Here is a 22,118-nt window from a genome sequence, read left to right as displayed (position 1 = left end):
AAGGAAGAAAAATGGATTATCCTCTACGTCTCGTGAAATAGTGCAAACATCAATAAAGATTGATCACTCTTATTTTGTTTTACCCATTATTTTTCGATTCATCTTCAGATCTGAAGTTTATTATGCTTGACTAAGATTTACCTCATCACTATCATTAATTGTTTTAATAAAAAAGGTTTTGACATCGTTTGGTAAGACAGTGACCTCCTGATCACATGACAGCAACTTTACCAATTACGTCAGAGCTCCCCTTCTGAAAATTAAATCACTTATTATAATCTCAGGTAATACAAGCTTTAGCACACATGCATTCTGAAGAAAACCTCTTATAAAACCTCGAGCTAGCTTAGCGAAATAGTGCTACAAGGTCAATATCGTGCTCACAATGCTCTCTACAACATTAATTATTATCCAACACAACCACAAGTGGCTTGGGGTTTGGACCTAAGCCAACCTAACTCCATCACACGGCCATAAGATTGAGTTATGGCTCAAGCCTCCTCCAAATCATCCAAACCAACCACATTTAGTATATCCATATCCTACTCAAGCCACAAACTTAAGCTAAAGTGACAGAACTATCTCTAGCGATCAAAATGTCAATTTCTCGCTTGAAGAATTTGAATGAAGTTTGAAAATTTAGACAAAATTATAAAATTTTGGTGTATAGTTCAGGATATATAAACATTAATTTTACTCCTAATGATGATTTTATATTTATAAAAATCTCATGGTATATTTAAGAGCATAAGTTATCAAAATTTTTAAATTTCGTGTTTTGTCAAACTATGCCTCATAAATTAAAAGGGGCAATTTTTTTTATTACCAAAAATTATGTGGTCTGAAATGCTTGCCTCATAAATTAAAAGGGGCAATTTTTTTAATTACCAAAAATTATGTGGTCTGAAATGCCCTTGGTCCCATCCGTTGACAGTCAATCTTAGCTTATTGTGATCTGGGTAAATTCGTAAACTCATAAAATATCCAGTTCGAGAAAACCCGCTAACAGACAACACCACAAGCGGGTCGAAGCACCAGCAAAGCTCCTGCTAATTTCCAAAAACGGATAAAGCCACGTGGATACAATTAGTACGACGTGTCAAGTGGATTACGCTGATGACAACCGCACCCGAATATCCCCACCGACGGAAATGAAACTCAATTCTCACTTTCCTCATTTTCCCGAAAAGTATAAATACCTCTCATTTCTCAACCCTCAATTTTTTTCCTTGCCCTAGACTCTTTTTCTTCAGCCGCAACATGTTACTCTCAGCTAGAATCCATAAATTCTCTCTTGTTTTCCGTTCGAATCTTCTATTTATCCTTAAAATAAGCTCAAGTTAGCTTTTTCCAGCTTAAATTTGTTCAATTCGCTGTTCTTTTGATATGATTGTGTTGAATTTATGTGAGGGTTTTGTTTGGTGGGGTTTGGTGAGGTAATGGAAACTTTGCAGGGTTCTGTTCTGGTGGAGGTGGACGTGTCTCAGCTTATGGGATCGGAAAGTTTCAGCGGCCGTGCTCGTAAATTGGATAGGTCTTCTGTTGTGACTGCTCCTTCTGTTGATAGGAGCGATGGTTTAGTCAGACGAAAAGGTATAATTTCCCTTTCTACATTTTCCGGTTGAGTTAACTTATATACCTGACAGTTTAAAAGATTTTTAGACTATTTCTGGGTTTCTATTCATGTTTGATACAGAAAGTTATCTGTAATTGATTATTAAGTGATCTGGTCATGTAAAAATTCACTGTTACTGTTTAAAAGTTGTATTTAAGTTATATAGACTGACAACATAGTAATCCTCGATTTTTTTACACCATCACTGTAATTTAACTATTACCGTAGGTTACTTACCAGTTGTTTTAGGTTACCGTTATTTAATAGAGTTACCTGCAATCACCTTATGATGGACTTGATTGTGTAAATATTTTCTACACCGTCAATTAATAGAATTTAAACTCTAAAAAGTTAAACACTTTGGGGTTTAATATGGCTAACTTTTTTCTCCTTATGAGTAGAACTTGAGCTTGTGATGATTCAATGTAGAGTTTGTTCATTTTCTCCATTTTGGGGTAAAAGTTAGCTTTGGTCGTTATGTACAGTCTAGGAAGGTTTAGTGTTATTTTATTGCAAGATTTTCTGGATGCGTAGATATTATATTTGCATATTGTGTTGAACTAACTGAGACAGCTAAAACTGTTAGCCTTAAGTTAAGATATTGACGAATTTATTTATAAAAACATTTATGGTTGAGACAGACTGAGGAGGATACCCGGTCTTCATGGGAAATAATTTGGTGTCAGCTCAGTACATTGATCTTTCAGGATTTGAATGATATTACTATCTGTTATTAGCTGGGTATTGTCAAGAAAAAAAAATTATGAAGTATTGTAATGTTTACTATGGTGGAAGTTACTAACTGGTCAATTATGTAGTTCATCACAGTGCAGTTGAAATTATTAGTGGAAAGGGTGATTTGCTTGTAATAAGATGTCATATGCGCCTTAGAACATATCATATTATTTCTAATTCTCGGAACCCATTGAGGCAGAGAGCACAAATGCATGTATCTGTTTTATTTTAGTATTTCTTTTGAAACACTAAAGCAGGTAATGTCCAAACCTGGAAACTTTAAGTTATACTGCTAATGTTGCATCCAGTTTAACATATTGTTTTCCCAATATTATTATCTGAGATGTGATTCGTGCCATTAAAACCTCAGAGTTAGCTTTTTGGAGTAAGATGTCCGAGAGTGAATTCTCTGGTCATCAATCCATACATAATGCCGAGGATGCTTCAGAAGACCACAGTTTCAGGAGCATAAATACTAAGCTTCCATTGACACTTGGGTTAGAGGCTACTCAATCACATCGGAATTTTGGGAAGGTAGGCAGAAATAGTAATTCTAATTCTAAGAGATCAAGGATAGTGCAGATGGACGCTGCTGCAAATAAAATTGGTGAAGATGGAAAAGGCTTTAGTACTGAGTTTTCAGCAAATCCTACAAATTGCAAAAATGGAGGTAATGCCCAATATGCATGTATATTCTTCATCACAGTTATCCATGTGTTCGTATGAGTTGGCTGGACTAGTCTTAATTTTATTATGGCATCCACTCGCAGATGACACTGGAAATGCCTATGGGTCATGTATCTTGTTTTGATTTTTCAAGTCTGTGTAATGGTTTTAATTGTTGTTTCTGAAAATCACGACATTCCAATGATGCCTTGTGTAAGTTATGCTTAAAACCTTAAAGAAAGTAACATGTGGTATTAGTTTGAGAAAAATAAGATTCTAAAAGTTCCCCTTTCAAGAAGTGTAAGCAGTCTACGTAATAAACTAAATATTTGCCCTTTGGTACCTCCGAGGAACCTATTCAAATTACAAGGACATTAGACGTTGCCCCATGCCTTTCTCTCATTTCCTTTATAGGCTCCGCAAAACATTGTTCATTATGAAAGTAATATGCTTCTTTGTCACCTCCATCTTTGAAAGCATTGGTGGCTACCCGCTCCTACATAATTCATATTATAGAGAGTATAGAACAAATGAAATTCAACTTCACTGTTGGACCAAACTACAACTAGCTATTTATTTTAGTTGTCCCAAAAACAAAATGGGTTGCGAAGTTGCAATCTTATTGAAATATATATGACAGTGTTGCACCCAAGGGTATGGCTTAGCTGTCGACGAAGTTGGAACAAATCTCGAAAGACCAGGATCCAAATCCCAATAGAGGGGGAAGGTTAGGTGATTTCTTTCCATCTCTCTAAACCCTGGTGGAAACTAATCAAGATGTGGCAAAATACAAGTTACATATTAATTTTACATGGTGTCTCTTGCAAATTTCGTAAATCCATCAAGGTTTGGAGGAATTTCTGTTGGTGGTGGCGGAAAAGAAGCTTGTTTATCACCACTTCCGGGCGAAGCTGCATCCTCTGCAAGTTCAGCTAGCATTTCTTCGTAAGCTTCGTCTACCTCTGGTTGTGATTCAGCAAGTCCAAAATTTCTTCGTTCGAAACGGATCCAATTTCTGAAAAGTATTGATTTTTCCAAGCTCTCCCTCATAGACGCTCTATAATCACCGAGTTAAAGTCTTGCTTGACTGAAAGCGCTCTCCGATACCACTGTTGAAGCTTGAATGGTTAAAATATCTTGGGCCATCCTTGAAAGGGTCGGAAAGTTTTTTACTTTGTCCTTCCACCATTCCAAGAGATTAAATGAGCCGTCGGGATTCACTTCCTCAAGTCCCTGTGACAAATAAACTTCAAGCTCATTTAGTTGTGAACAATCACTAGTGGTACAACCTTGAGAACCCCTGAACTCGGTCCAAGCAGTAAGTGCTCTTACTCCTGCAGTTCTTTTAGATGATTGAGAACTAGAAGAAGGAGTTGGAAAATCTGGTCTAGCATTATCTAGTGCAATTTGATAAGCACTATAAATAGTTAGAGCATTTATTTTAATTGAAGCTTGTGCATCCGAAAGTGTAGACAACTCCTCAGGTTCAAGTGCTAAACCATTATAAATAGATCGATACCAATATTGAGGACCACCTAATTTCATAGTAGAATTTAACAAGGCAGCAATACCATAAATAGGGGGAATAGGGTAAAAATATTTTTTAAATTTCTTTCTCATAGAATCAATAGCTACTTCATAAATTTCCCCATCCTCTGAAAAATAAGCAAACAAATTTGCAAGATCTGCAAGATAAACTAAACAGTTCGAAATAGGACTATTGCCCAGAAAATTCATTTGTAGCAACATGAAATCTTTCTAAAAATTCTACAAGCATTTTAACATTAGCCCAATCCGCATTTGTGAGGTGCTCATCATCATCACTTATATGAGCATTAAACGTTGAGTTTATGGGGTTTTTATATTCATATGCAACAACTAAACTTTCATACATGTAATTCCATCTAGTTGGACAAGGTTTAGGAACCTTTCTTTCTCTTAGGCCAAATTCATCGCATCTTTTAAAATATTCTCTAAGTCTACTTCTACGGTTTGAATAAAAAAACTTTAACCTTTTCAATTTCAACATTTAAAATTCTCATACCATCACCCACAATTAAATGGTAAATATGACAAATACATCTAACATAAAAAATGTTACTAAATGCAGGATTTAGTTTAGTGGTGAGCAAGGCTACAACATTAGTGTTACTAGTAGCATTATCCATTGAAATTGATATTATTTTATCACTAATGCAAAAATATCTACAAATATCCGTAACCGTGCTAGAAATAAACTGCCCTGTGTGACATGAATTAATTATTCTATAAGCAATAATGCGCTTTTGCATTATCCAGTCCTCATCAATCCAATGACTTGTAACAGTAAGATAATCACAGTCATTATCACTTCTACCAATATCAGTAGTAATAGCAATACGACAATTAATATGAGTAAATAAATAGCGCAAATATTGTTCATATTCATGTTTATATTTATAAATATCGCTATTTACGGTAGTGCGATGACATCCTTTATAAGTAGGATTAAAAACTCTTCTAATATAATGCACAAAATGGAGATTAGACGGAAAACTATAGGGTAAGCACATAACAGTAACCATTTTTGCCAATTCTTCCTTATCTTTTCTTGGTTCATAATATAAAATACCACTGGTAACAGTGTTAATTCCCAGTTGAAATTGATTTGACCCGGTACTAGGGTTAGGCTGACTAGTTGGACTTGAACCCCCGGCCGCAGCTTTCATTTGAAAATATTTAGCTTTATCTTGAGGGTGTATCATTATGTGTCTCCTCAAACTTCTCGTCCCCCCGATCAACATAGTTAAAAGCTAACTCTTTTGCCACAAGTTTTACACTTAGCTTTATTTTTCTCTTATTTGAATAAAAAATGGCCAAACAAGAGATGTTTCGGCCCGTTTAGAAGGTTGTCTAGAAAAAGTAGGGGTAGTAATAGGGGGTGTCAACCGGGGCATCATTTAGATTAGTTGGGTTAACTTGAGCAACATGACTAGTGGGTGTATCATCATCCGGTTGCGTTTCATCTAAATCTATTTCCTGCTCATCTTCTTCATCAATAATTGGATTACCATAAAGAGAATTCATATATTCATGATCTAAGTTTTCACCACATCCAACATTATGCACATATTGACTCTCCATAAATTGTAATAAAGTATTATCACTATCAAGAATAGGAGCAGGTGGAGGGCGGGTATGGTGTTTGGGTAGGGGAGGCCGGGGAATTAGAGGAGGAATGGATTCGCCACTAGATTCACCACTCTTGGATTTTCCCTTATTTTTACTAAACATTTTTTTAAGGAATAGGCCATCTTAGTTATAATTATACAAAGTAATTAAATAAAACAAACAAAACTATAATACTAAAACTAAAGAGTTGGAACGAGTTTACCGAATTGACGAACAACTTGTTGAAAGTTAATTATCGTTGAAGACTTGAATACTTCAATTCACCAACTTCACAATTTTTTACACAAGTTGCAACAACAAAGTAACCAATTTTAGAAGAAAATTAGAGAGAGATTGATGATTTGGTGAAGAAAAATGAAAGAATGAAGGGGTATTTATAGTTAAAAATAGGGAAAAAGTGTAATTATAAAAAGCTTGAGGTTAAAACAAAGTTGGGGGGTTAAATGGCTATTTGGCTATTTTGACAGCAATAACGGCTACATTTTAAATGGGTAACAGTTAGAAAATTAAGTGGGAACTTTTTTTTTTTAAATTTCGCCGTTGGGGACCGGTTGAACCGGCCCACTTAGGACTCGGTACCGGGCCCAAACGGTCCCCCTATAGTGAACCGGCCCACATGGGCCTGTATATCTCCCTGGTCCCGGGCTTAAACGAGTAGGACCGTTTAGGCCCACTACCTATATGGGCTCGCGGGCTTGGGCCGGTCCCGGGCCTAACCGGCCCACTTGCCACCCTTAATAAGCACCAAGAAATTTTTTATGAGCATTGAATAGAGGAATTGAAAAAACGGCAATTAGGTGAAGTATAGTAAAAGCATCAATATCAAATTTAAAATCTTTTTAAATTTTTGATTAAATGCAAAAATATAGTTTTAAGATTCATGTTTATGTTAACATACTCACCCGTAACATTTTCTTACAATTAATATATTGCTTTACCTGCTATATTTATTCTTTAGTGTCCTCTTCTTCAATATAGAGCTCATGAACTTTGAGGAGCACGCCTTAGCGTTTTCGTGCATGAGCTGAATCAGTTGTTTAATTTTCATACATACCTGCTTTGCATCTAGTTTTAGTGCTTAAGCGCGCAAAGGTGCACCTTTAACCCCCCAAATAAAAAAAAAACTGATGTATAAGAAATATAATAATGGTACAGGTAGACCACTAAGCCACACCCTTGGGTGCAATCATGTTTTTAATATGGAAAGCTAGATTTCATTGTTCTCCTTTTTCCCCTTTTTTCATATAGAAGATTCAAAAGAGATTTATATCATTTGTATTTAAAATATTTATATTTTAGACAAAGCTCATAATTAATTGTCAGGAGCTTGGCACAGTTCAGTTGTTTAATTTTCATACATACCTGCTTTGCATCTAGTTTTAGTGCTTAAGCGCGCAAAGGTGCACCTTTAACCCCCCAAATAAAAAAAAAACTGATGTATAAGAAATATAATAATGGTACAGGTAGCTTACTCTAGCCTTCCTTTGCCTTGGATCATTTTTTTAATATGGAAATCTAGACTTCATAGTTCTCCTCCCCCCCCCCCCTCCCCCTTCTTCATATAGAAGATTCAAAAGAGATTTATATCACTTGTATAAGATTGCTTTTAAAGTAACTGCAGCTTGGATCATCTAAACTGACTGTAGCTCTTAATTAAAATTACTGTTTGGATAGAATCTAGGATCTCGATACACCAGGAAAGGCTTGCCAAGTGTATTATCACATGGGTGATATCATACATGGAATCCTGTAAAGATTGAATGAGAAATCCAATCAGCAATCTAGTTTTTTTCCGCATTTTCTTTCTTCGGAAGCAACTTCAATTGCAGATAGCAAATGTTGCAAATGTGCTGAGTTGCTATATATGCTGCCATAAATTTGACTAATGTTGAAGCTAAATTTATATCTTCTATGACATTAAAGCTAAATCGCTTTTATTTCCAACTAGGTCTATGGTTGGTGTGTTGCCTACTGACTTCACTGCTGACCTTTCTACGAAGTGCGTTGCTGATCAATCAGCTAAAATATATTGCTGGTTGTATATTTTTGGCTCTTAAGGAGTACAGTTAAACCACCAGAACAGAAGCTACATTACTTGTTTAATAGAAGCTTAAAATGTGGTTCTAGTTTAGCTTGTTTAAATGCCTCATGTGCTAAGAAATGTTATTTAGTTCATTTTCAGTTTCACTAAACCTTTTAAAGAGTCATAACCAAGCCCAATGAGTTCAGACGTATAGTACTAATCAAGCAATTCTCCGTCTTCCTTCTATTTTATAAGATATTCTAAAAGAGATATGGTATTAAATGATTAACCAAGTGCCTGCAGGGCCAAGTGGTAAGAGCATAGTGCTTGATGTGTGGGTTAGACACACGTTACGAGTTCGAACCCTGCCACAAAGAAAAGCTTTGTATTTACGCGGAGGAGGGTAGAAGGACGACATCCGCCGAGTTTTGGATTCAAGAATTTCTAGAGAGAGAGATTAACGATGTATTTTGAAGGATATAACCCATTTTCTCTAATCTCATAGGACCTCCTATCTGTACTCCATTGAAATTGCCCACTTGTTTGCAAATTGAAAGAATATTACAATGACAAATATGCAGCAGGGTGTTGGAATCTTCTACTGATAGATTAAGCTGATGAAGGGACTGTTTTAATATCTATTTAGATTTTCATGCCATTAACTCTTGAAGGGCGGCGTAATGATTAGGAGTTCAGCTTTCATTCATTCTTTTCAATTTGTTTTTGTGGTAGAAATATCTTTGAACTTATTTAATTTTGTAATGCTTTCTCGAGTTATCAGTTTTGAAGTATGTAAATGTATTAATATATCAGCTTTGTGTTTAAGTCTTTATTTGAATACTTCTAAAATATATAAAATGGTTCTAGTAAAATGATTTATTCGTGGAATCTATTCTAACTTTGTCAGAGAGGACTCAAGCGGTTAAGCAAAGGCAGAATTCTAGTGGCAAACGAAGCGATAAAAGAAATGGCAAAGTTACTAAAAGTAATTTCTCTTTAAAGAGCTTGGTTGGCTTCGGTTCAGCTGCTGGAGGAAGAAACTTTCTTGGTATGTATTATTCCGTTTCTTGCAAATACTTAAGAAGAATTACTATTCCGTGTGTATTCTAGTACTAGGTTTACGACCAAAGAACTTTGTTCCTTTTTTTTTTTAATTTAAGCCTGCATTCCAAGTTTTGAACTATGAAAAACATAAATCAAACTTTATTTTTTAACCTTCTGTTTTTGCCACTTACACCTGGCTTCCGCACTTTCCTTTTCCAAGGTCTTACGCTGGTATCCCTTGATGGTGCACTTGTTTCCCTTTAAGATGTTTAAAAACTGGAAACTGTTAACTACAGTTTAATTTCTTCCTATGTCATTTTTTTTCTTTTGGAATCTTCATATTCTTTAAATATCGTTAATTATCTAGCAACTGTGTTTTTTTGTTGCTGAGTGCTGTATATGAACTGTAAAATTATGGGCTTTGCCATGTAACACCATTTATCCCAAACCAATGCACCGAATTCTTTTCCATCATCTGCAAATTCTTCAATTCAGATGCTAAAGAGTTTCCCTTTGCCACACAGAGGTATGACTGAGTAAGGATATGGTTGGTTCACTTGGTCATTCTTCATTAAGTCCCAAAAGATGTAAAACATACATTTGATACAAATGTTACTTGATAATCTGTGTCAAATATATCTTTTTAAATTCTTTTTGCACATGCATGTTTGTATCACGTTCTTCCAAAGGAAAGATATTTTGCTAAGCATCATTGGTTCGGGCATGTGAATCACCACGTCGATGAAGGCCAAAAATACATACTACTATAACTTTAATTCGAATCATATGTTTATTTTGCATAGTCATTTCTGTGAGGAGATATATAAGCCAAAACCTACAAGAAGTCTCAAGTCACGGCAATCTGTTTATACTTTATACTAGATGTAATTTTATATAAGATACTCTAACTACCTAGCCAAGTGAAAGGTTGCACTTTCGCACTAGCACACAGTGTGATATACTTGTTTTATGCAGCTTTTGGACTCAGAATTGTCTAGGTAATAAGTCAGTGCAATGCATCTGATCATGTCAATACAATAGACCTGCATTTGGCAAAATAGCTTGTGTAAAGTATATCCGCTTTGTGGTACCCTGACATTTAATCCTTGATTTGTACATATTGTTTGATAAAATAGAAGCTTAAAGTATGTTCTTTCTAGCTTTTGCTGTACCCTGGAACTTATTCGGTTGATCAACAACATTCTTTGGTCGTTCTTGGTGTTAGCATTCACCAACTGGTTATATACATAGATGTTCTGAGGAACTGACAAGGGATATCTAATTCAGGAATGTATGGCTTGAAATCTGACGTCATGGATGTCACAAAAGATGTAGATGATCTGCCTTTGAGGAAACTACTTGATGGCAGTTATAAATGTGCACCTTCTCCCAAAGATAAGGGAAACAAAGCTTCAAGTTCAAATGACAGTCTCATGCAGTTGGTTAGAGATGCTAACTCCATGCTTCGACTTCAGAAGTCTGTACAGACTCAGAATTATTCTTGTGTTGATAGCAAAGTTTCTTGTTTCCATGTTTATGCCGGCTCTTCTTCAGAAAGTCGAGACAATGGAGACAAGGAAGAGACCAGGATTAATAATCCGTCTTCTTTTAATCAGGTGAGCTTTTGAGGTTATTTGTTACTGAAACTGAATCTTGACAGTCCACTTGGTCAAGCAAGTCTGCTTCATGTCCTAGTATTCTTGATTCTTTTTTTGGTCAAGCAAGTCTGCTTCATGTCCTAGTATTCTTGATTCTTTTTTTGGTCAAGCAAGTCTGCTTCTTGATTCCCTTAAACCCCTATTGTGCACTGGATCTGGATGTATGAAAATTGAAAAGCATTCTCACCCACGGAACTGAGGCTTGTCAAAACCATAGAAACCAAGATCCTATTATTCTGGTTTGGTAGCATCTATGCAAGTCATATACTTAAGAATGGAGGAATTACTCCATTTGTTCTAAAAGGAATGGTGGAGCTTGAAGTACAAGGTCAAACCATCTATTTTTGGTATGACATTTGGACATCAGTCGCTTTATTTTTTAGATATAATCTGCATATTAGAAGCCTTACAAAAGTACTACAAATCACAATCAATTACAACTATAGTTACGAAAAGAATAGTTGAGAAAATTGTAGCCAAACGAGAAACTTTGACTCTTCGAATACCAATGTCATATAAAATGGGACATAGATAGTGTTTCTAGGTTCTCAAGGAAAAACAAGAAAATGCCAGTATCTTTAAATGCTCATCGCCTATGTATTTTCCCCTTTTCTTCTCATAGGCACAGGAACATTGTGGCAAGGTCCAAACAGTTGCGACAATGCTTCATGCTCCATCATATACGCCAGCGGATGTGTTGGAGCGCCTTGCCCTTGCTCCATCCAAGGATTTAGATTCTTTCCTCATGGACACAGTCAAGCCTGCATCTTCAAGAAATTGTAGTGATCTTCGTCTAAGCAAGCCATCATCTCAGCGAAATGGTTTGCCTCCCTTTCCTTGGTCACATACATACTCTGGGCATCCTAAAACTGTTCCTGATTCAGCTAAATTATCTACAAATAAGATGGTTTGCCAAGGCAGATGGGTAAGAGTGGAAAAAATTTTGACTCCTCTGAAAGGTTCTACTGATTTCCTTGTGGAATTGCAATCACTCACTGACAATCACAAACTAGTTCCAACAGGAGTTCAAGTTTCAGAAAATGTAAATGCTTCAACAAACTCTGATAGCCTTACTATGTGTGAAAGGATTTCATCGTCAATTGGAGCCATCAGCACTTCTGAAGTTCCCCCGGGTAATTTTCTCTGTGGCTTGAGCGGAGTTGCTACTTTTTTTGAATGAATATGCAGTTTCTGCTTTCAGCACTCTGCTAGTTGGATAAAAGTGTACATTTGTTGCGTGGTCCAGTTTTCTCTTGCTTTCTGGTTGTTTGATGTATCCCAATTTCAATATGATTGTGCTTAGTTGTGCGACCTGTAAGCGCTAACGAAAGAGTTATCCTAATTTGAAGTCTATCCATCACAAGTTTCTGGAATTATCTGCTATTAGTATGGATAGAGATTTCATATGGATCAACCTGTATTATTTGCATTCTTTGAGTTATATTTAATATCCATCACGTTGCATAAGTTGCTTTATTGATTGCTAGTTTCTATAATAGGTCACCAAGCATCATGTCGAAAGAGTATTAGATCTTGACAAAATCATATTGCATGATATGAAGAAATGATTCAGTATATGCATTGGTGCACATTCTCCATTTGGCTCCCAAGAATGTGTTAAATCTTGTCAAAACTCTATCTCATGCTTGTTGTGCGAGACGTTTTTATCCTTGCAAAGCTCATTATATATCTAATGCTAGCAGCTGACTCTCCAAGAATATTGGTTGCTGCTGAGACACTTTGCGAGATTGCGATGCATTCATTGAGGCAGAACACTGAAGAATCAGTCAAGTTGCTGAAAAGACCTTGTCAGAAGGTCATGAAAGCTTGTAAGTTGACGGAGAAATCTGAAAAACAATTCATAGCACCAAAACCAGTGGTGGGATCAAATAATCTGGTTGAAATTGCTGATGGGATACTTCCTTCGAAGAAGCTTCGTCTTTCAGTCAACTTTAGAAAACCTGATCGCAAAGGACCAGCACCTTGTTCAGCTCAATCAATAAGATCATCTCCTGTCAAATCTTTTAGGGACTCGGAAGGTTTCAGTACCAGCTTTGTAAATAAACCATGTATGATTCCCCCGTACACAAGGGTGATGGATAAGGCTTGTAGTAGTGAGCAGAAACTGAGGAAGGTAGCCAATGGAGTGGAACCTAGGAGATGACAGAATGTTGGACTGAGCTCATTATGGTATTGGAGCAGACAAGGACCCTTACTGTTTGCATTTGTCTATTCCTTCTAACTGCTGTTAGACATGCAAAATATGTAGGATTTGTATAGCCTGTCTCACTGGAAGAAATTAATGTTGTAATCTTATGCTGGGTTGGGGGAACATTGGGCTTGTACCATTACATGTAATATGGATGCCAGATACATAGTTTCGGCATTGCCTCAGTGTTGTACATCATTGACGAGGCAATAGTAGAAAAGTTCCCTCTTTAGGCTCTGGTTTTCTGGCCATTTCTTATGTATGTGTAAATGTATTCATCATGTAATATCACTGCGCAGGACATTTTCATACCCGTGTTTGTTATAGATTTTTTATAGATCATCTTATTTTATCTCCTCCGTCTGCTTTTCCTTCTTGGAATAGTTGGTACAGGCAGTGATTTGCTCAAAGGATGTAACTCATTGCTTATGGAAAATATAAATGCTTAATGGTTATTTACATTTTGCTTAAAACCCTTCTCGGTGTTCTCTAACGAATGATCCTTGCAATTTGAAAAGATTGAAACTATTATCACTATAATACCTGGCATAAAGAAGACTGAGAACCCAAACTCGATATGCTCCTCAACAGGGGAGAAATTAAAAAATAGCCAGATTTACAAGTGGTCATTCAAAATTAGCCACAGTTTCAAAAGTAATTGAAATTTAGCCACTTTTCATGTAAAGATAAATTTGAACGAAAATATTGTTCAAAATCCGGAAAAATACTCCAGTATATTACTATATTATACTGGAACTTTCCGCGTGTTGGAGTTCCAGCATAATATGCTGGAAGTTAATACACAGGTGCACTTATCTCCAGTATATTATGCTGGAACTTTCCGTATTGCAGCAAAATAGTGGTTATTTTTTAATGACTTTGCAAACGCTGACTATTTTTGAATGACCAGTCTGAAAACTGACTAGCCCTTGCTATTTTTGCTAAATTTTCATCAGAAATAAGAAATTTTGGGCCTTTTTTAATCCTCTATGCATGGCTCGGAATGGAATGACAATAACGAACTACCGTCACCATATTAGCGCCCGAGCTCTGGGATTATGCTTTGCTAGAGTGTATTATCCCTCGACTCCAAACATTCGGCTCCCTCGACTCCAGTATATTATGCTGGAACTTTCCGTATTGCAGCAAAATAGTGGTTATTTTTTAATGACTTTGCAAACGCTGGCTATTTTTGAATGACCAGTCTGAAAACTGACTAGCCCTTGCTATTTTTGCTAAATTTTCATCAGAAATAAGAAATTTTGGGCCTTTTTTAATCCTCTATGCATGGCTCGGAATGGAATGACAATAACGAACTACCGTCACCATGTTAGCGCCCGAGCTCTGGGATTATGCTTTGCTAGAGTGTATTATCCCTCGACTCCAAACATTCGGTTCCCTCGACTCCAGTATATTATGCCGGAACTTTCCGTATTGCAGCAAAATAGTGGTTATTTTTTAATGACTTTGCAAACACTGACTATTTTTGAATGACCAGTCTGAAAACTGACTAGCCCTTGCTATTTTTGCTAAATTTTCATCAGAAATAAGAAATTTTGGGCCTTTTTTAATCCTCTATGCATGGCTCGGAATGGAATGACAATAAGCGCCCGAGCTCTGGGATTATGCTTTGCTAGAGTGTATTATCCCTCGACTCCAAACATTCGGCTCGCTCTCAATACCAACTCATCAAAATACACGTGAAATCACCCATAAGAAGTTACAAAAACAAAAAGATTGTGCCTCTGCCAGATCGAACCCGGGTCTATTGGTTGGAAGGCAATTATCCTAACTGTTGGACTACAAACGCTTGCTGTTTGATAATGTCTAATATAACATATATTATTAGAAATTCATTTAGTTGACGTAAGGGTACGAATCAGGGCTTTGAAAGCAAATGCATGTTGAGTCAAACGATAAAAACTTAAAACGTCCTTTTTTTTTTTTTTTATTTTCCCCTTCAAGAAAAACGCATTTCTATTGTTGAGCTATTCCCAGCAGAAGAATGTGATTATCCTGCTAATTTACATTGTGGATGCACCACTCAATTGTGCTTTCTTTTTTCACAGCCAGAAAAAGCTAAGGAGATTTATAGCCTGTTTGGCCAAGCTGCAAAAATCAGCTTATTTTGAGAAGTGTTTTTCTCAAAAGTATTTTTGGTGAGAAACAGTTTGTGTTTGGCTAATTAATTTGAAAAGCACTTCTGAGCAACAATTAGTGTTTGGCCAAGCTTTAAAAAACTACTTCTAAGTGTATTTTTCTCAAAAGCGCTTCTCAAAAAAGTGCTTTTGGAGAGAAGCTACTTTTTTCTGCTTCTCCAAAACTGCTTCTGCTACTCCTCAAAAGCACTTTTTTTTCCTTCCAAAAGCTTGGCCAAACACCTCAATTTTTGGCCCAAAAAAAAGCATTTTTGGCCAAAAAGAAGCTTGGCCAAACAAGCTATAAGGATCAATCTTATCTAATCTTTTGACTGATTGTTGTCCAAGCAAACAGAGTACAATGGAAGAATAATTGGTGGAAGCATCTTCTTTGTTGGTAAGTTATACTAGAAGAATATGAATATTCACTTCTAACTAAGAAAATGTAACAAGATAAATCCTTTGTCCTTGTACAGGTACCAACACCTTATTCATTTTAATTGTTGCCCGAGTGTAATGCGAATAGAGTTCCACGATATACTGTTTCACTTTCTGTTTGAGTAATGTTATGTCCTGTCTTGATGTTCGTAACTTACAAAAGAAGAGGATAAGTTGTTAATATGAAGGCTTCACTAAGATTTAAGAAGGCTGGCTGCAAAAGTATTCTTCTGCAGAACTGATCAGATATTAGAACTTCCCACCACAGACGTACAAAAGGAAAGGATAGATCACCTGACAGTTATGTCCTAAACTAAATAGCTTAAAGTCTGATTCATACAAGTGGAACATAGCTGACCCTATTGGATATAATAACAACTACGCCCTCATCCCAAACAAGTAATCTCACATTTAAGTATTGACCATATTGGATGAAAATACAAAAAAAGGCTCCATTTATGATAAACAAAAAACAACTAGAAAATTTCCTAGTCTTCATACTTTAAATTCTTGTAATTTAAAAATGATAATTACAGCTTGGAGAGATGAATAGGGCAAAATGTCAAGAATGAAAAACAGTAATTAAAATTCAAAGATCTGGTAGTTGTAGAACCAGATTTACCAAGGGAGGATCTATCTTCGAGAGAAAATAATGAATCAAGGGCCCCTAATTCTCTGGCAATGAATCTTAAACCATCTGCTGTGAACTAATTGAATATGACTGATCATAATACTGTTGCACCACCAGGACTGATGCTGTTGTGGAGAATTCTGGTGAAGTCAAAAAACTCCCAATTGGCCCGAGTTCAGGGCAATCAATCCGTTGGCTCAATGCAAGAGCTACTGCAGCATTAGGCATTCGACCGACCACAAACAAACTGCATCGACTGTAATCACGTATGATAGTAATCGTTTCTGACACATTTCTAACATTCTTCTCTTCATATTTAATGGAACTGTCTTCTGATATACTCGTTCTGAAATCAGCAAGAATCTTCTCATCAGCAGAGACTAATGCTGCAGCCAGGGTGCCTTCTGTATCTATTCTTACTATCTCTTCTGAGGAATCCAACTCCAATAAGAAGCGAATGACTGTTAACTCGACTCCTGGGTGCTCAGCCATACGAGCCCCATAAGCAAGTGCTTCCCGATCATCACCGCCCCCAAAAAAGAGAACAGTAATTGAAAAGGAAACATTACTTGCAGATATCTGTGCACTACCACCGAGTCCACGGTCAACAAATATCCCCACTGAACACGAAGCATGTTCAAGAACCCTTTTGTTAACCAAGTGAAAATCAGGTCGAGTAGACTCAAATGAGCCGTCAAGCCTCAGATTCTTGTGATATGGTAAAATTATGATTGCTATATCTTTCCTCTCAGCGGTAATGCAAATATCATCATGCATATCAGTGAATGATGAGATTGATGTCATTGGCTGCACAGAGACCTGACTTAATTGTTGGAAAGCCTCGAACGCCACAACAACGTGGTTAGCTGACCGCTGACCCTTATTCCAAAATGGCAATCCATTATGTCGAGCCTTGTGTACCATTAGGATAGCCGAAGGTCTCTCCGAGAACTCTATAAGATGCATTGCATATACACTAAGCCTTTCTCCCCTCTCAGTTCCACGTGAGGCCTCAAGGAGATTAATGATCGATGGGATATTCCTGGAACTATGGAAGCAGGCAAGTATTCGGAGTTGAGTATTTGCATTTTTCCTTTCTACTCTTCTATGTTTATAGTCACTTTTTCTTGCCTTTTCTGCTGGCTTGTAAACAGCCAAAACCAAAGGTGTGGTCATAAAGGTTGTGAAGAGAGCCATCAAAATCATAATAGCAAAAATCTGATCATTCAACACCTGCATGAGATATAAGAGTAAAATGACTTAAAGCTGAAACAGATTACATGACTTCACAAAGCAATAAGACACTAGAGGAGCATTACCTTTCGATCTTTGCCAATATTAAGGACAATCAGTTCCACTAGTCCCTTACTGTTCATAAGAAATCCAAGAGCAAGAGCCTCTCTTTTGGGAATCTTCCAGAGAAGGGAAACTATAAAAGTGCCAAGAATCTTCCCCAAGCAAGCTGTAAATATGACCAGAACTAGCAAACCCCATGATTGTATACCTTGGATTGTAGCGACATTCGTTTTTAGACCACTTGACACAAAGTATAATGGGAGGAAAAGACCAGATACAAGGTCCTCAACTTTTTCAACCAGTACACCTGCAAATGGCCCCTCTTTTGGAACAAGAACTCCAATGACGAAAGCCCCAAACATTGCATGAATCCCAATAATATCAGTGACAAATCCAGCTGCGAGTACAGCAGCTAAAGTGCCACATATATACATCTCATCCACAGGTTCACCTTCGTGGCAACGCTCGCGACATCCACTTAAAAATTGGTGGCACAATAAGACTGGCACCAATGACGAAACCGCATCCACTGAGGAAAACCCAAAGTGGCACAGCAGGGGATAGATTATCACCAGATAAGGCGATGGCAAGAGCAAGTAAGATCCAAGCTGCCACATCATTAACTGCTGCCGCAGACATGGCCATTCTTCCAACATTAGTAGTTAAAAGTTTCAGCTCGGCCAAAATTCGTGCCAGAACAGGAAATGCAGTTATTGAAAGTGCTACACCCATGAATACAAGAAATGAAGTAGCATTTACCCCTTTAGCTATTGTTTCTCGAAGAATGAATGAAGAGCCAATTCCCAAAGCAAAAGGAAAACTAATTCCTGCAACAGCAATGCCAAGGACTTTTTTCCCACTCTGATGCAATGACTTTAAATCTAGTTCTAGGCCAACTAGGAACAAAAAGAACAAGAGACCAATGTTTGCCAGTGTGTCTAGGACAGTGATGCTCTTCGGCGGAAATACTGCATTCAAATAGGCTTTGTTACGACCAAGAGCTGATGGTCCCAGCAGTATTCCTCCCTGTATATCAGGAAGAGAACGTTAGTTACTTCAACAGAATGAACTTCAGCTGCAGCAGCTTAGGACCATTCACAAATCTTTGTCTACAAGACTACAACATCCATGACTTTGTAGAATTTGTGTAATTTAATAGAAAAAGTGAAATTGTTCTTTCCTCTTCCAGGAAACGCGCCATGAAAAAGAATGAAAGGAAGACTAAAGGATGACATCGCAGAAGTTAGTCAGTGAATTCTAATACGTTGGAACTAGGGGAAGGGAAATTCTTTGAAAAGAATCGGGCTTGTTGATTGACTTATAAATGATATTTCAACCAAGTAAGCTTTTCCTTGTTAGTTATGGGTTACTGATAGCATCATTTAGAGTCCAAACCACTAGCAAAGAAAAGCAAGGGAGGAGGAGGAAGAAGTTGAACACATAATTTACTTCAGTTCGGATACAGAAACTTGAAAAGAACAAAATAGTTATGAAGGACACATAATTTACTTCAGCTAGGAGAGAATAAAATGGAAAAGAATAAACCAGTAATGAAATGAACACAATCAGACATTATACTAGGAATTCAGATACCCAATTACAGACAATGAACCAATTTTTTTTCGGATGGAGAGGAAAAACAACTTACAATAATCTCAGCAATTACACGTGGTTGTCGTAGAGGCCGCAGCAAAAAGGCAAGACCTCTTGTGACGACAAGAACTAAACATATCTGTAAAATGGCCAGCGGAAGTGCAAAATCAAGGGGATTATCGCCTTGAAAAATGCCATTAGACGTGGCCTTCATCGGGGATGGACAGAGATGTTCCATACTGGATGCCATTCTAGCAAGAAGCTAGTCCTGCAAAACAATACTGTAAAACAGGTGGGCAATTACACTTGCAATTCCAACTCAAAGGAAGCATATCTTAACGAAATGAACTTTAAGGACAGGATAATCTTTAGTAGAATCACGAGACAAAACAAGATTCAGTGTTCCCAAGAGGATGGTTGAGTGGTTAAGCCATTTGAAAAAAAAAAACAAAAAAAAAACTGGAGAAACCAGGTTCGACTGCTATAACTAGTGTAAGCCTATCTACCCTAACCTTGGCGGAGAGATTTACTTAACACGTGCACTTGTGGGCAGTACTAGGTCGTCAAAAAATGAGTCGGATGTGCACAAATTGGCATGGATACATAAATATACCTATATTTTAGAATTAGAAAAAGGGCTCCACAAATTCAATCACCACTAGTCCCTCCAAATACTGGAGCAAGTAATTCTAGCAAGGATGTCATGGAATACCAATTTACTGACACCAATTAAAAGATGATTATTTTTGCACAAAAATTAATAATGTGGTGTCTTAAACTTTTTGATATGATGTTTTCTCTATCAAACTAACTTTCCAACCTTTACTAATCTATTGACAACCTACTAGTGCCCATAAGGACTCGTGCATAGAAAATGGAAGAAAAAATAATTGTCATAGGGTCCATTCGCTCATACTCCAACAGAAAAAAAAAATTAGCTCCATAGAGTTACCAGTAACAAACTATAAATAATCAAGTAAAGGAATTTCTGAAATCATTTACCATTCTGTTAGCAACATCAATGTCCCAAAGCAAATCGAACAATTTTTTTGTTTACTTAGAAGAGAAGTCCATTTTCTTAGCACGACTAGGGTAATATTATAATTACCTGCTCAGTATTATGCACATGAGGAAATTGGTCGATTCGCAAGTAAATTTTCAGTGATCAATAGGACAAATTCGAATATAGATGCATGTATACAGAAAAGGAGAGTGTTTAATCTTACTTGTCCAGACCTGTGAAATGGGTCGGGTAGAAAGATCACCCGATGTGAAACTCCGTTTTAATTGGTTGCTTCCACGAATCAACACCAAAAACTGCAACTGCGTCAGAGATAGAAGATGCGAGTGTTTTGTTTAGAACGGAGATGGGAACGAAGATATGTACTACTTAATAACTAGGGAGGGTAGCTGATGTGTAGCTTCAGCCCCCTAAAAGGTGACGTAACTCCGACACTCAACCTATGCAAGTGCTAAACAATACTCCCCCTCTCCCAATTTATACTCTCGTCTCCAATTATTTGTTTTATCTATCTATATGTATATATTAAAAGAAAGCACGAATAGGTTATTGAACATTTCCTTATTTGAAGTACCATGCAGCAAGTTGAAATTAAATAGATTTTCTAACATTATATAATCCTTTACTTATACCAATACAATATTATTCTGATAAAAGTTTCCCCTGTTGGAAAGATCACTGGATCAATCCGAAACAACTCTTTGCTTCAACAGCAAAGAAAAGTAGTACAAATTTTCTTCACCGACAGTAAGAATTTTCATCTGTCTTAATCTATCTCTGTCGTGTGTAATTGATCATATAAAGAATACATACGTGTATGTTCAGACTTCAGACCAAAAGGATTGTGTTGCTGCTTCCGGTTGATAATCTCTCCTTGGTGTGAGATTGTGAGTGAGAATTGTTAAGCAGTTAATGCTAAGCTGTTAAATCAAATTGACTCTAAATCAAATTTTTGCTGTAATTGTTTCTATCGCATAGAGTCAATTTGATTTAACAACTTTAGTACTATTATTAATTGTTTTCTACCTTGAGTATCAATTAGATAAAAATCAAACATGAAGATGAATGGACTGTCGCGACATTCTATTTCTATGACTTAGTCAGGCTCTGCACACTAGATGAAGTTAGATGAATTTTTTAAAGTTTATCATTCGGTTAATAGTTAAACTTTGAGCTTTCTATCGAAGCCCCTTAATGAAATAAGTATTATTCATCTTTTTATCCTTAAAAAATAAATTTTATATTGGACAAAATTATTTATCTTTCCTGATATTTAAAATTTTAAAATTTATTAAAATTTTGCTTCTTTAAAATCAATTTTAAAAATTTACCCTATGTAAATTATTTTCTTACTCCAATTACGTAACGTAGCTATAATTCTTTCCATGTTGTTTTACCTAATATTTAGGATTATTAAACTAATTGAAAATTTGTTTATTAAAGACTTCCTAACTTTATCAAATCAAAAATAATAAGATTATTATTATTGTGAAGAAGGATATGATAGCAAGAAAAGTCAAAAAAAAAATCTAAAATTTCAAGGCCACGTGAACAAAGATGTTCGAAAAGTTTTAAGGAAACAAAATAATACCGTGTTTTTTTTTCCTTCTATTTTGTCTAAAATTACTATTTAAAATAAAAATTAAAGGTTGGTTTTTATGGAAAACAAATAAAACGTTCCCATTAGATTTTACATAGGGATCTCTGAAACTCAATTAAACCGACTGAATCACCTTTTCAACCGATTATTAGAGTCAATGTAATTTGGAATTTTTACCTTCCTATGCCACATGCGAAACCTTATTACCCTCAATGTTTAAGGTTAGAGATAATTACATTTAGTATACTAAATTACCATTTATATACCATAATTTAAAACA

The 22,118-nt window shown here is 36.3% G+C and overlaps 1 protein-coding gene and 1 pseudogene across 1 annotated transcript; one reads left to right on the top strand and one right to left on the bottom strand.

Moving 5' to 3' along the window:
- Positions 1-1,227: 1,227 nt before the first annotated feature.
- LOC107766053 (uncharacterized) lies at positions 1,228-13,473 on the top strand. Its single transcript, XM_016584767.2, has 6 exons — positions 1,228-1,593; positions 2,721-3,020; positions 9,118-9,258; positions 10,542-10,870; positions 11,535-12,045; positions 12,616-13,473. Exons 1-6 carry the CDS (start codon positions 1,440-1,442, stop codon positions 13,074-13,076), a joined length of 1,896 nt encoding a protein of 631 aa, XP_016440253.2. The 5' UTR covers positions 1,228-1,439; the 3' UTR covers positions 13,077-13,473.
- Positions 13,474-16,138: 2,665 nt separating this feature from the next.
- LOC107766052 (cation/H(+) antiporter 18-like) lies at positions 16,139-20,680 on the bottom strand (annotated as a pseudogene).
- Between the last annotated feature and the right edge of the window lie 1,438 nt (positions 20,681-22,118).

Source organism: Nicotiana tabacum, chromosome 20 (assembly GCF_000715075.1).
Source record: "Nicotiana tabacum cultivar K326 chromosome 20, ASM71507v2, whole genome shotgun sequence".
NCBI classification, from domain to species: Eukaryota; Viridiplantae; Streptophyta; class Magnoliopsida; order Solanales; family Solanaceae; genus Nicotiana; species Nicotiana tabacum.
The sequence above is the reverse complement of the archived record's forward strand: the minus strand, read 5'-3'. Positions and strand labels throughout refer to the sequence as shown.